At 46.3% G+C, this 13,952-nt stretch overlaps 5 protein-coding genes across 5 annotated transcripts; 3 read left to right on the top strand and 2 right to left on the bottom strand.

Annotated features, from left to right (window-relative positions):
• Positions 1 to 700: 700 nt before the first annotated feature.
• PGRI_039530 (putative extracellular threonine rich protein) lies at positions 701 to 2,554 on the top strand (the record flags this gene model as incomplete). The annotated part of the gene is made up of 1 exon (XM_040791666.1): positions 701 to 2,554. The coding sequence occupies one exon, from the start codon at positions 701 to 703 to the stop codon at positions 2,552 to 2,554; it is 1,854 nt and encodes a 617-aa protein (XP_040645238.1).
• Positions 2,555 to 3,087: 533 nt separating this feature from the next.
• PGRI_039520 (uncharacterized protein) lies at positions 3,088 to 3,519 on the bottom strand (the record flags this gene model as incomplete). The annotated part of the gene is made up of 1 exon (XM_040791665.1): positions 3,088 to 3,519. The coding sequence occupies one exon, from the start codon at positions 3,517 to 3,519 to the stop codon at positions 3,088 to 3,090; it is 432 nt and encodes a 143-aa protein (XP_040645237.1).
• Positions 3,520 to 5,473: 1,954 nt separating this feature from the next.
• PGRI_039510 (GNAT family N-acetyltransferase) lies at positions 5,474 to 6,375 on the top strand (the record flags this gene model as incomplete). The annotated part of the gene is made up of 3 exons (XM_040791664.1): positions 5,474 to 5,590; positions 5,714 to 6,283; positions 6,337 to 6,375. The coding sequence occupies 3 exons, from the start codon at positions 5,474 to 5,476 to the stop codon at positions 6,373 to 6,375; spliced, it is 726 nt and encodes a 241-aa protein (XP_040645236.1).
• A 680-nt stretch (positions 6,376 to 7,055) lies between these two features.
• On the bottom strand, positions 7,056 to 8,335 carry zrfC (putative ZIP Zinc transporter; the record flags this gene model as incomplete). Its single annotated transcript, XM_040791663.1, has 3 exons — positions 7,056 to 7,832; positions 7,885 to 8,131; positions 8,187 to 8,335. 3 exons carry the CDS (start codon positions 8,333 to 8,335, stop codon positions 7,056 to 7,058), a joined length of 1,173 nt encoding a protein of 390 aa, XP_040645235.1.
• Positions 8,336 to 9,294: 959 nt separating this feature from the next.
• aspf2 (major allergen Asp F2) lies at positions 9,295 to 10,296 on the top strand (the record flags this gene model as incomplete). The annotated part of the gene is made up of 3 exons (XM_040791662.1): positions 9,295 to 9,685; positions 9,740 to 10,203; positions 10,255 to 10,296. 3 exons carry the CDS (start codon positions 9,295 to 9,297, stop codon positions 10,294 to 10,296), a joined length of 897 nt encoding a protein of 298 aa, XP_040645234.1.
• Positions 10,297 to 13,952: the final 3,656 nt, after the last annotated feature.

The raw sequence follows: 13,952 nt of genomic DNA, 5'->3' as shown, positions 1-13,952 counted from the left end.
AATCGGATAACGTCTCCAACATTGTCGGTTCGGCCCTTCAGCCGTACAATTGGATTTGGCAGTTGAGCTGGCAGTTAGAAATAAAATAATTTGCCGCCATTGAGGCGATATAAATGTTGGTAACTCAGGTTCAGGTTCCTCCAGGGTCTGCAGGGCTGAACAAAGCAGAACACGCCGCATGAGATATCCGACAGGCACCGGATCTATGTAAACATCTAGTCACAATGATGTCTTTGTCCCTTATCCAGCCATGGATTTCACCTCTGGGAATGATTTCCAATAGGAGCAACTTAAGCTCTCACCATGGAAACCACGAAGACATTGAAAGCTTAACCAAAAAATAAACAGAGACAACAGGCCTGGCCAATCCTCTAGCTGTGATGACATCGAGTGTTCATCTATCCATCACCATTGACTACATATACGGCGCAATGCTCGCATCCCTCTCTAACGTCCTTTTCTCCCGGGACATTGCTTTCCTTGCTCTCGTCTCGAACTCGTTTGTCGGGCATTTGCTTTGCTTTGCTGCTTTGCTAAACTTGCTATCTACGGAGTCCTGAATCTAGAATTGTCTTCTATATCAGCTCCTCCATCAATCCGAAAACCCCGGAACCATCGGCGAACTTGCATTGGCCTTCGCGCTCCCTAAATCGGCCACATTTGTTCAATTGCTCTGCACATACTTGCCGTGGTCCGAATCATGTTTCCCAAAAGATTGATTCTGTTGGCCTGCTCCTGGACTCTCCTGCAGAGTGTTCTGGCTGTCCCGGATGAGGCGCTAGAGCAGCCCAGTGTTGAGGGTCGTCGTCGAGAAGAGCGGGACTTTGGCTTACAGGAACGACACAACCACCCTGAACTTCAGAGCTCGCTGCTTTCTGTCTTGACCGAGGAGTTAGCTTCGACACATGGCCCGAAGCCCCAGACCACGCCGGGAGGAGGAGGTGGTGAAACAGTGCCTGGTGGAGGCGGTGGTACTACAGTCACAGTCCCCGGCGGAGGTGGCGGAACAGTGCCTGGAGGAGGTGGTGGTACAGTGCCTGGCGGAGGTGGTGGTACTACAGCCACAGTCCCCGGTGGAGGCGGTGGTACTACAGTCACAGTCCCCGGCGGAGGTGGCGGAACAGTACCTGGCGGAGGCGGTGGTACTACAGTCCCCGGTGGAGGAGGTGGAACAGTCCCTGGCGGTGGTGAAACGGTTCCCGGCGGTGGTACCACAGTCCCTGGCGGTGGAGGTGAGCAAACTACTACCTTACTTTCTGAAAGCAATCTTCTTACTCTCCCTGGTACTCAAGGCGGCACTTCACCCACTGGCGGCTTAGGTACGACTGGTACCCCAACTGGCGGCGTTCCTACGACAGGTGGTGTCCCTTCGACGAGCGTTGTTCCTCCAACTGGTGGTGGCAGTGTTAGCTCGACAACCGAACCTGCTCCCCCAACTGGCACCCATGTTAGTCCTTCCCCAAGCGAGAGCGTCGGGCCATCGCCCAGCGGTCCCGCTTCCTCCCCAAGCGAAACCACTCAGCCATCTCCTAGTGGCACCCCCCAGACATCCCCCCCTGAAGTAGTTACTACAACTACTAACACTGCTCAGCCTCCCCCCTCAACTAGTGAGCAACCAAGTACCAGCCACACATCTCCCACTGGCCCTGGTGTATCTCCTTCCCCGTCTCCCACCGGACCACCGGTTTGTCCTCTCCCTGCTACATCGGCTTGTCCTCCCCCTGTCACATCGGTTTGTCCTCCTCCTTCCACATCTAAGGAGACCACTGTCGTCCCGGTGACGGTAACGTGCCCTGCCGTTGTAGTGAGCACTGCCACCGTCACTGTCACATCTGGTGGGGGCTTAGGCCCGGCAACAGAGTGCTGTCCTTGCCCAACTGGAGGTGGCGGAGTCTCCCCAAGTGGCAGTGCGACAGCCCCAGGAACTACACCTGGCGGAGTAGTCCCAGGTGGTAGTGCAACAGCCTCGGAGAGCACGCCTGGCGGAGTCGTCCCAAGTGGTAGTGCGACAGCCTCAGAGGGCACCGGAGTCCACCCAAGTGGCACCGCGACAGCCTCAGCGAGCAGCTCTGTTGGAGTGCCCCCAAGTGTCACCGCGACAGCTCCAGGGGGAACCTCTAGCGTAGTCCACCCAAGTGGTAGTAGCGTGACAGCCTCATCTACCAGAACCCAAACTCACACCTCAACACAAACTCTGACCCAGACCCGAACATCCACGCCCCTCATACCAAGCAGCCCTAGGACGCGTACACTCACAGGCTCGCCCACCACACCAGCTACCCTCGTGACTTTGCCTACAACATCACCTGCGCATGTATCCCCCTCGACGCCGGGCATGCGGGTCACTCCACGAGCAATTATCAACCCCGATGTGGTTCGCCGACAGATGTTTACCAACACGTCAGCAACAGCCCTATTCACTAACTCGACTGTTATCTCGAATGTCACGACCAGTGCAGTGAATCTCACGCGTGTTGTGACTGAAACTGCCACCGAGCCTGCGCCTGCGTCTGCTTTCCTGCCTCGATTTCATCGTGGACGCAATCGGGGTTAGATTGTTTGGCTGGATTGGGGAGGAGTAGACTTAAAAAAAAAGATATTGGTTCATTGTTTCTTGATAGATGGAGATCAGCTTGGTTATTGCCAGTTCTTGATAGTTTTCTGATGTTGAGAGGAGTTTAATGTATTTGGTGGTAATATGATGTTGTCGATGGTTATCGAATTGATTAGCTTGTGCGCATGGCATTGGGATTTTTTTCCTTTACCATTTACGCAAATCCAAGCAAGCTTTAGCCTCTAGAACCTCTACTAAAAATGAGTATTGAAACTTTTAAGACACTTCAATATTACAACTCAAGATTACCTCCTCGGATCTATCAATATAAGTACATGTGATGCAGTGCCTGTGTGTTGAATGATCCATCTATAGAAAAAAGAAACTTTCTGGATATGTGAACAGCAAGAATAATTCTACCATTGATCTATCGCCACAAGAACAAACACACAAGTTGGAACATAGAACAAGCAGCAAAAATACGTACTAAACCAAAAATTCCCCTAGACCGCTGTCACAATAGAGATCCAAACCTATCTGTGATGGAGAGGACATCTATTCCGCTGCTGCTCCTCAAATGCCTCCTCGTCAGAAATCTCTTCGACATCTGGGTTCCACTTTTTAGGCTGTTGCAAAACACTAGGGATGCAGCTGATGAGATCATCAGCAACGTCTCTGTCTGTCTCCTCGTCGTTGTGCTTGCTAAGAATCCTGATCAAGACAGGAAGCATAAGCTCAAGGTTACGACACAATCGCTCAAACTGAGGATCATGCTCCACAACCGCACTTGAAATACTGACGCCCATTTCGTGGGCAATTTCCTCTAGCGTGTCAATGACATCGTCACGAAGATGTGGTTCGTGGCGAAGATAGTAGATTGCGTCGTGCACAGCTGATAAAACGAAAATGCGACGGTCATTGTAGGGGTGGTCGACTAGTACACGCTCAAGATTATGACGAGGCATCGTAGGCGGATATCAGACTAGTGATAGAAAGCCTCCAAAGACTGTAAGACTCACTGGCTAAGTGATTGAAGTGGAATTTATTGATGATTGCTAGACAAGCAAGGTGAGGCAAATAACCGGATTGTCGGCGATGTAGTACACGACGTTCTCGTCTGTATGGGAATTTGATGAGGTAGTGGGAGCCAGGGTTATTTATGCATTTGTACAGAGTACAGTTGTCACTGATTCAATTCCCTGCTGGATGGATGTATTTGACAAAGACAGCTATTAAAACAAAGATTTTATTCTTATCCTCCCAAGAAGAAATGGAGTATTGCACTATAACTAGGAAGGCTCGTGGTTATTTTTACAAGAAAGAAAGTCTATGCCTTGGCCATATTTACAAAGACACCATTTATACCCAACCAAAAGGAAAGAGTAATGTCTGTAACAGGGGCTCATAACCTTGGGATTTTGACTTAGAAAAGAGCCCGATAGGATTTCTCTTGCAAAGTAGTCAAACTACGAAAGACTGGGCACAGCTCACTTTGTAATAATGCCATAACCTCTATGTGGACATCTTGAAGTTCAAGAAAAGACTGGGGTTTAGCAATTTCATCAAGTTTATATTTGTCTATCAAATGGATGGACTCGATGAACAAAGAGACTAATACACAAAGGGCAGAGCATGTGGGTAGAACCAGATAAGAAAGGTGGCAGGTGGCAGGTGACCACATGTCTCCAAACAAAGAAACAACGGTTACAGGTGGCAAAATACACATGCGTATGAATGTTTTTCTAGGTGCTTTTTATTGTATCTTACCGAATACGTGTTGTCCGGTAAGTCGATAGGAATTTTGACCATGGTTTGGACTTGTGTCCCGACTCCCTCGGTATCCTAATTCTTTTCCTGAGTAGACAAGATGCATAATCCGAGTACATATGCATCACAATTTTCGACATGTATTCTCGTCTGATAGAAGCACATTCGCACTGATTTTCCATGGTTTTACTCACCGGGTTCATGATTTCTAAGGTTCGGCCGGATTAATTTCCCGTCGCTTACATGCACTTGCCGAGAGATCCCTGAACTATAAGCGAGTAATCAGACAAATTACACCCTATCAGATTTTGAACAGATTAACTACTTGTATAATCGACTATAATTACTCTAATTACGACTATCTCTTATCATTTCTACTGATAAACCTGATAACCTTCCAAGACAGGTGGAACGCCCCACAAGCACATTGAACCAATGACGCAACAACCTGCCTAATTGGGATTAGATTTTAGATTGGCTTCTCCACATGATCCAGTACGACCGTCCGGTAGCCGTCCCCCGCGTTTAGGTAAAGAGATCGACAATCTTTCGAAATGATTCGAGTTATTCGAGCATATCTACCATGCAGTATGTACATTCTCAAATCACGTAGATAGTCGGTCTGTGTTAGACCCGTCTGACCGCGGTTACTGTCGGGAACACGACGTAGCGATGGTCTCAGTGAAGGGACACTGTGACACCCCTATAGCGCATATGTACTTGCTCCGGTTACAGCTGCCTAGAAAGGCTAGCGACATGCAACCTTGGAATACCGGCCGGATAAGACAAGCGTGACAATCAAGTGTGGCCCCGAGGATCATCACCGAGCTCAGCTATATGAGCCCCGTTCCTCAGGGCAAGTGACTTCCAACTCATTATTCTCTCGATTGCTGACACCCCTACAATAAACCAAGACCTCACTTCCCTCGCCTTCTCCTCCATCAACTTGTGGACCATCACCACTTCAACTCTACTTAGATGGCGGTTGTCTTTGTCTCACACTGTCCCCAACGGCTTCATTGGCATTCTTATACTATATCTCTGTGTCAAGCTATTCGCAGAGCTAGTAGAAAAAGTACCCGGACATCTAAACCAGTCCATTAAGACAATTGTCGCTGTCCAAGAAACGTAGTGACAAGCCAAGAACGAACAATGTCAATCGAAATCGTCCCGCTGGGTCAGACCGACATACCCGGGGCCGTAGACTGTGTGCAGAAAGCATTTGCCGACGATCCATATTTTCGCTGGGCGTTTGATGATCCATCAAAGGTATGAAATATACTTCCTCAAGCCATGACTCCGATGATTTCATCGAGGCTCTGAGAAAGACCCACAAAAGAGTGAAACACAACCCAAGTGGATATCGAATCAAGTAATAACGGAATCTAACAGTTTAACATCCAACGAAATGCAGCTTCCCTCGCTGCCCATTTCCAATATGGTATCAACTGCGGCTGCCCAATCTCTGTCGCTAAGGTAACTCGCGCTGCAAACGAAACCAAGAACGATGGCGAAATTCGTCTACCACCTGGTACTGTGGTCGGCGTTGCCTGGTGGTACTCCCCACAAGGGCCTTCCACGACACAAACCTGGTCCGTTTGGGCACAAGACTGGCTTCTTTCCTTCCGCCAGCTCATGAACAATATCCGCTTCCTTGGTCGTGGTGGCCTGAATGTGCGCCGGTATTGGATTTGGAAACAAGTGCAGCAATCTGCTCATGACATTATCTGGCAGGACCCCCGCGGGTACTATTTTTGCAATGTTGTTTGCGTTGATTCAGAGGCTCGTGGTATGGGAGTGGGCAAGAAGCTCATGGAGAATGTCATGGAGAAAGCTGATCGGGAGAATATGCCGTGCTACCTTGAGAGCTCCAAGGGGTATCCGAATGTGGGTATTTATGAGAAAATGGGCTTTGAATTGGTCAAGGAAATCGAGTGCGTGGACGGAGGAGATGTTTGCAAGGTATGTTCTCTTGGCTGGAAATATTGTGAAATGACTGACACGCGCCATCCTAGTTATATTGCATGATTCGCAGCCCCAAGTCCAAAGAATAAGGCTCAACTTGCAACAGAGGTTACCTTTCATTAACACAGATACGCAGGGGGAAATTCAAAGAATGACACACCCTGACTAATTAGCAGCATTTGAATTCAAGCGTTTTGGTAGCTGTCATTTTATTGCTTTAACAGCGTTCGCGAGAGGGAAATGATGGAGGTTTTCTACAAGTCTTCAGCAAGTAAGCTTAGCTTTTTCAGATTTGCTTTTCTTTTCCGATGCATCTCTCTCTCTCTCTTTTTTTTGATATTTGGCCAGAGAATGTCAGAATGTCACAACATGAATGTTATGAAGCCATTGCTCCTACAAGTCTTTGTTTTGAAAGGTGCTATTGTGTTTTCTGCCTCTTCCGACCTCATCCTTTTTTGATTTTAGTGCAATTCAACTCGCCCGCTATATGCTCATTATTTCCATAAGTTTGACTATTCGGAATATATACAACGTGAACTAGGGTGCTGCCTCCGCCCGTATGTCTCTGCTGAAAGGGCCTGTCTACAAACGCCTGCCGAGGGCGTCATCTTATGGACACTGGAATTCGGATCTAATCCAGAGTACTGACGTAAAATTTGGCCCAAGTGAGCCGGTTATATTATCTAGGCATCTATTTTCAGGAGCAGCCTAACTATGTACTATGGAAGACAACATTGGAAGGCACGCCTCAGGCATGTCACCCCTGTAATCAAGCCCATTTTCCTAGCAGTCCCATCAACACTATTCCACTGACCAGAGAAATACCACCAGTCAAAACTTTTCCTAACTTCGCATTCAACATTTCACCTCCCTCAATAACCCAGTCACGCGCCCACATATCAACGATACCAACCCACACCAGAATACCAGCAGACAGCGCGTCCAATGTTCCCAGTGCAATCAGAGTGCCCCTCGAATTACCATTCCAACTGTGAATAACACCCAGGCCAATAGCCATGCCAATAGGAGTGATCAAGGCAAATGCGATCGCCATGCCTGCCTTGGAGGGAAATATAGGTCCCTTGAGGATTGCGATACGGGCACCGAGTGCCAACCCTTCAAAGAATTGATGGAACACAATTACGACCAGAAGGGTCTTGTAAAATGAGTCCCCAGCAACGACGAGGGTGAGACCAATCAAGATACTGTGGAAGAGAATACCTGATTCCATCACAATGACCGAGAACTTGCTGTCGGGTCCAGTCAGATCGTATGATCCGTGACTGTGCCCAAGACAAGCCAACGTGGGCTGTTGTTGGTCTTGAGAGTGGCCATGCTCTCCTTTCTGCTCTATTTGCGGAGACTCGGAAGGCGTAGTCTCTGCAGAGTTCCTCTTGCTCATACGAGCAACAATGATTCTGTGGCCAATGTATTCCAATAGGAAAGCAAGGAACATACCCGCCATGACTACGGCGGAGGTAGTCGCTTCGTACTCGAGTGCTCCCAAACACTCGTTGGTAAACATGAGGTTTGCATGTGTGTATAGCTAAGAAAAGGAGTCAACAAATAGTACGCTTGTCAAGGCCGAGCTTACTTACATGGATGAAAGCTGTGGCGAGGATGATGCCAGTTCCGAATTGTTTGATGACGGTCGAGACCACCCCATTGATAGAGGCAAATGGAAGTTTCATCAGGAGAATAGGGGCAAAGACACCAATTGAACTGGTGACAAGGACAACGAACAGTGTGCCAATTCTTAGAGGCATGTCGTAGTCTCTTGTTTGGGTACCGCACTTTGGAGCACTCTGTGCCCCTGATTCGCTTTCGCCTTCATTGACACAGTGTCTGCAATTCCCAAAGTTAATAACGTGCATATTTGGAAAAAGGATTATAGCCTTACTCCACGCCAGCATGGAAGTGACAATTTTGTTTGCCTTCGCTTGATGATTCCTCGTGCTCGTGGGTATCTTCTTCACTGTGACTGTCTTCAGACCCCTCTGCTTGAATCAGGACATCATTTCCATCTGCATCCATGCAATATCTTCGCATTTTATATGTTAGTATCTTGTCATAAAAATGCACAAGTGTATACTTACGACTCGCTTCCGTGGGAGTGACACCCAGTATATTGTGCTGGTATTCCAGTTGTCGGGGTAGATGTGGCCGAAACTAAAACTTCATGGCCATCTCCATTAATGCAGTGAATGCTTGAGCCATGGCTATGACAACCAGTTACAGATGATGTTTGTGCTGATGTTGTTGGTGTGGCTGCATATACCCCGGCAATGCCGAGTGATATAAGGAAAGGTCTGGAAATGAACATGATGAGCCTGTTACTCTAACCTCTCGTAAATGATGGGATTGAGATTGATGCAATATATATGCCACAAGTGAGGATTTTTCAATCAAATAGTTACTGGGCACAATCCTTTCTAAAAGGCCTGATGTATTACGAAAGAGCCGTACATTAGGGCCTCATCATTAGTGTCTCACCCCCAAGGTTCTCAATGCCAAGCAAAATATCTCTCCATATTTTCGCCGAGAACAGGACTAAACCTCGAATCCGGGCTTCCTCCGGAGAATATCGCCCACTTGGTTCATCTTCTCTCAAGGTACTCCCGCCCAGGCGTCTTGGCGGACCCTCCGCCGAGCCTTTCTCTTGGCATCAATCTGTAATTTTCTGTTCTGATTGCTGGAGAAGAAAAGACTTTTTAGCGAGAAAAGCAAAGAAGCTCTCAAGGTCCCCTCTTGGCAGATGGCACCATCCATGGAAACGAGAAAGATGGAGAAAACATCCCGCCTCTCTATTCTATACTAGGCATTGCGTGGATTACTGACACAGTGAAAGTGAGAGCAAAAGCCACACTTGGCAAACAGTTAAGAAAAACTAAAGTCATCGTATGTGGAAGCGTGGAAAACTTTGTGAAAAAAAGTGATATAAAAGCTGCCTCTACCTTGTTCAGAAATCGCTTCCATAGTTCTCAAGTAATTTACCTCGATCATACAAAATGCTTTTGTTCAAGCTCATCCTCTCCTCTGCAGCAATTGCTGCTGCTCTCCCCACCCGCGAAAGCTCCGAAGGCAATAAATCCCAGCCCTTCTCTGAGATTGAGCTTGCACCTTGGAATGCCGGCGCTGTCAATCAATTTCCCATCCACTCGAGCTGCAATGCCACCCAGCGTCGCCAAATTGAGCTAGGTCTTAATGAGACTATTACTCTTGCTGAGCATGCCAAAAACCATATCTTGAGATGGAGAAATGAGAGCGAGATCTACAGGAAATATTTCGGTGACCGCCCATCCATGGAAGCCATCGGTGCATTTGACGTCGTGGTCAACGGCGACAAGAAGAATGTTTTGTTCCGATGTGATAACCCAGATGGAAATTGCAACATTAAAAGTAAGGTACCTTGCTCTGTATGAGGGATTATATACTAACATCTCAACCAAATAGCTTATGCCGGTCACTGGCGAGGCGTAAATGGCACAGATGAGACAGTCATCTGCGACCTGAGCTACCAGACTCGTCGCTCCCTCTCAACCATGTGCGGTCTTGGATATACAGTCTCGAAGTCTGAGACCAACACCTTCTGGGCCGCTGATCTACTGCACCGCCTATACCATATCCCTGCCTTCGGACAGAACTGGATCGACCATTTCGCAGACGGATATGAAGAGGTCATGGACCTGGCGAAGAAAAATGCGACTCTGTCAACTCATGACTCAGAGACCCTTCAGTACTTTGCACTGGAGGTATATGCTCACGACATTGCTGTGCCGGGTATTGGTTGCCCAGGTGTTCAACACAAGCATGAGGAGTCCCACGCTGAGGAAACAACATCCGAAGCTGCGACTAGCCAACCAACTCCTACTACAACGAAAGCTGAGGCTCCCTCCACAACTGCTGAAGTACCTGCGGTAAGTCGCTTTCTATATTGCTTTGTGATGATTCGAAACTGATTTTAATAGAACTGCCATACTCACGACGGAGGCGAGCTCCACTGCACTTGAAGTTTTATCTACCAGAACGGCGAATCCAATGACTAGAAGATCGAGACACGAATAAAATGTTGACGAGATGATAGCCTTGACGTGAAGGGAATTGATGGGTAATTGCAGGAGAGAATGAGAGAGAAGATACTATTGGCCAAGGCACAAGCCCATATTTAGAGATTGTATGGAGCAACATAACTAATTTTATCTATATTATTTCTGTACCTTTTTGCTGTAACCTGTAAAGGGCGTTCAAATTTTAGTAGTATATGAGGACCTATGGAATTGACGCCGAAAATGGCCGCTTTTGAGGCCAAAAACGGCTACCTCTCCACCCATAACTATACGTAGGACATATTATGGACATTGTCTGGAGGGCTTGACGATGAGTGCAAGTTCCTGGTATTCTTATTCTTTACTCTCATCTAAAAAAAAACACCCAAGAAGACATCCCCAAAGACAATCCAGAAGACAATCCAAAAAGACAATCCAAAAAGACAATCCAAAAAGACAATCCAAATCATTAACTGCCGTGAAGCCCCAGGTCAACTAGAATTATGATCTCATCAAGGTACTACTACCTACATAAGTTACCAACTTTGGAAGAAACAACCTAGATGCATCTGGACCTGCCACTCCCTTCTTGGGCATCGGACATGTCAATCTCCAAAATAGTCCTCTCCATCACTCTGCCTTGACTCTTGTCTTCTATCCTTCTCTTCATCACTGGTCTTGTTCAGATCTACAGCTAATGTTGTCTACATCTTCAGCCATGGATCTCAGATGGCTGTGGCATCATAGGGTCTTTAGCCATCTGTTACCCACAATATCGCAGTCGGAAGAGAGTCTTAGCCCTGCAGTCTCGTCTGCTCTACTTTTGCCGACGCCATATTATCCTTGGGAGCGAATCATCACTCCATCCCCCCATGTCAGCTTTAACAATTCGGTTGAAAATCTCGACTTCCTTAATATCACAGACTGTCTTAGACGAGATTGATATCGGTGTACTATTACGAAGTTCTGGAGCTCTGATCATGACTTCCCCCCTAGCAAACCAACCGCCATTTTACACGCTGTTCATAGTCTTCCGATCGCTCTTGGTAGTTTTACGAATGACGATGAAAGACATCGAACATCTAAAGTGTGGGTAAACTCTTTTCGTTACTTTCCAAGCTTCCGCTCTACCCACAGCCCATTAGTGGGGGCCCATGTGGCCCTCATTAAAGCCCATCTGGCCGCTGATAAATTGGGCTCTGTAATTGCTGTATTACAACCTTCTATAGGTCGTATAAAGCTCAAATTTCAAATCTAGATTTACAGTAGCTATACTAGTATATACTTCAATTTTAAATAAGATCCGACTAGTAGAGGTCGAGATGTCGCGGAAAGTACTGATATTAATGTTGAAATATTAGATATATATATATTTATGGGATTTACACGGGAGTACTACTATTTTCTACTAAAGAAGCTATGAAATTTGAACAAACGCGTTTTTTCGCGTTTTTAAACGCGATATCGAGAACTAACTTATAGTTAACACTAAATTACCGAAACAAATAGAATATTACCTTAGGGATAATGGTTAGAAACGGGGGGTAAAGGAAGCGTAATAAAAAAACACAAAAAGGAGGTTCAACTTTACTTGGCACTTCAAGTTGGTTTAGGGCCCATTTGGGCCGTCATCAACCCACAGTGCCCATAGCCCACCGGTGGGCCTAAGGACCGGGCCCAAAGCCCATTTGCGGGTTGGGGGTTGGACTTTGTGGGCTCCCGGAAGTCTAATTACAGCTCCAGCTGCAAGTCCATCAACCGGTGAATACTTTTTAGAGGTCAATAACTCGTCAACTTCTTAGTACTTCCCCATCTCCCCTAGACACTTGAATGGATCTAGAGACATACAGGGACATAGGGCCAAGAGCCGGGCATTGTTGTACAATAAGTATATGGACCCGAGACTGTTGAATGACCATGCTTTTTGTCGACTCCAGATAACAAAGATATCAAGACCAGGGGTCATGGAGATGATGACTCTATTTCTCCATTTGTTTATTCCCCAGAGTCACAGAGTAGAGAATGGCATGAATCCAGGGGTAAGGCCTTTTACGGTGAGTTATCGTGTACTTCGTACTCCGTAGTAAACTTCAATATAGCCCCTTTTGCTATTACTACATAGCTTATATTTTGCATATGCTCCGTAATATTCATCCTATATTGCGTTGTCCCTGGAGGACCGCATCTCGTGGTTAGAAATAAGGTTTGTTACTATTGATGTATACCCCAGGGATAATTGGTAGTGTGGATCCAAAATCTACATTCCTTAAGTCGATTTAGAAAATCACAACAGTTGATTCATTGTGTTGCAATGCGGGAGGACCTAGTTCTGGCGACTTGTTACACTAAACATGAATAATGTAGTCCATTTCTCATGAGTATGTAGCACCGGCTTAGTGGTTGAATAGCAAAGCCTAGTTTGCATCCCGTGGCTGTTATATGTCCTAGTTGGGCTCAGCCGATCATGAGGTATGCTTTGGCTATTTTTCCTTACCTGATTATTGAAACAGTAGCTGAATACCATAGCAAAAGTACAACGTATAGGCCCATGAAAAGCTTAACTGGCTCAAGTAGGGAGTAGAAAAGTTCACTATCTAGCTAGCTTTCTGTTATTTGTTAACGTGAAGGTCTGCTAATGCATATATTCGGTTAGAAACACTTCAAATTTTGACAAGTAGATCAGCGCTGCGAGTGAACCGATAATTAGATATGTGTCGTGATAAATATCTCTTTTAAATCTCGTATAACCTTAAGACGCATTCGAACTGCATTTACATGTGCTTTTCCTTTGGATTTTGTCGAACATTTGTCATGCAAACCTTGTCAACGAGAGAGAGAGAGAGAGAGAGAGAGATATATATATATATGCAGGTTGAGCAAGCCATTTTTGTTCACGGAGTCTGGAGTAGATATTTGATATTTCTGCTACAACTCGACATGTTTATCATTAAAAGCGTATAGATGCTGTTAGTATCATGTACTTGTATATTATATCGGACAAATGCCTACTTCGTAGGATAATTAGTTGTAGCCGTATATGGGAGATTTCTAGCTTGCGGATAGACATCAATACGGCAACTCACAACACTAAGTTTTGCCCAGGATTTTTGAACCTAGATCAAGGACGCCTATGCAATTGTTAATTTTTTAATTCTACTCGTACTGGGGAAAGCTTTGCCGGCGCGAATTGTACAATGTCGTGCAGTTTTTGCAGGCATATTCAAGGTGACCTACATATGACCTATGATCTGTGAATGATGTTGAGAATGATCGAGACATCCCAATTTCAAATATGTCCCTGCCGCCTATTGGCTGTCTCGCCAAGAGATGCCACACACTAAGTTGGCAACATATGCTAGGGTGAAATCCACATACTGAAGTGGCGAACAGGGTTACAAAACAGAGCCTATGGAGAGAAGGTTTGGAACAGGGGCTTGTATGATCTACCGATAAGAATGCCATCTAAGCAATGATCTACCAATAGTAAGATTGCTTTTGCTGCAGGAGAAGATAATCTCCACTATAAAGGGAGTAGGAATGCTTTGAGGCGCACGAGATGCCGATCTAGGGGTGCAAAACTGCCTCCAAACCAATAAGGGCCTTGCATCCCTGGAAAAGTA

This window comes from Penicillium griseofulvum (genome assembly GCF_001561935.1).
Source record: "Penicillium griseofulvum strain PG3 chromosome Unknown contig_87, whole genome shotgun sequence".
In the NCBI taxonomy this organism is placed as follows: Eukaryota; Fungi; Ascomycota; class Eurotiomycetes; order Eurotiales; family Aspergillaceae; genus Penicillium; species Penicillium griseofulvum.
The sequence above is the reverse complement of the archived record's forward strand: the minus strand, read 5'-3'. Positions and strand labels throughout refer to the sequence as shown.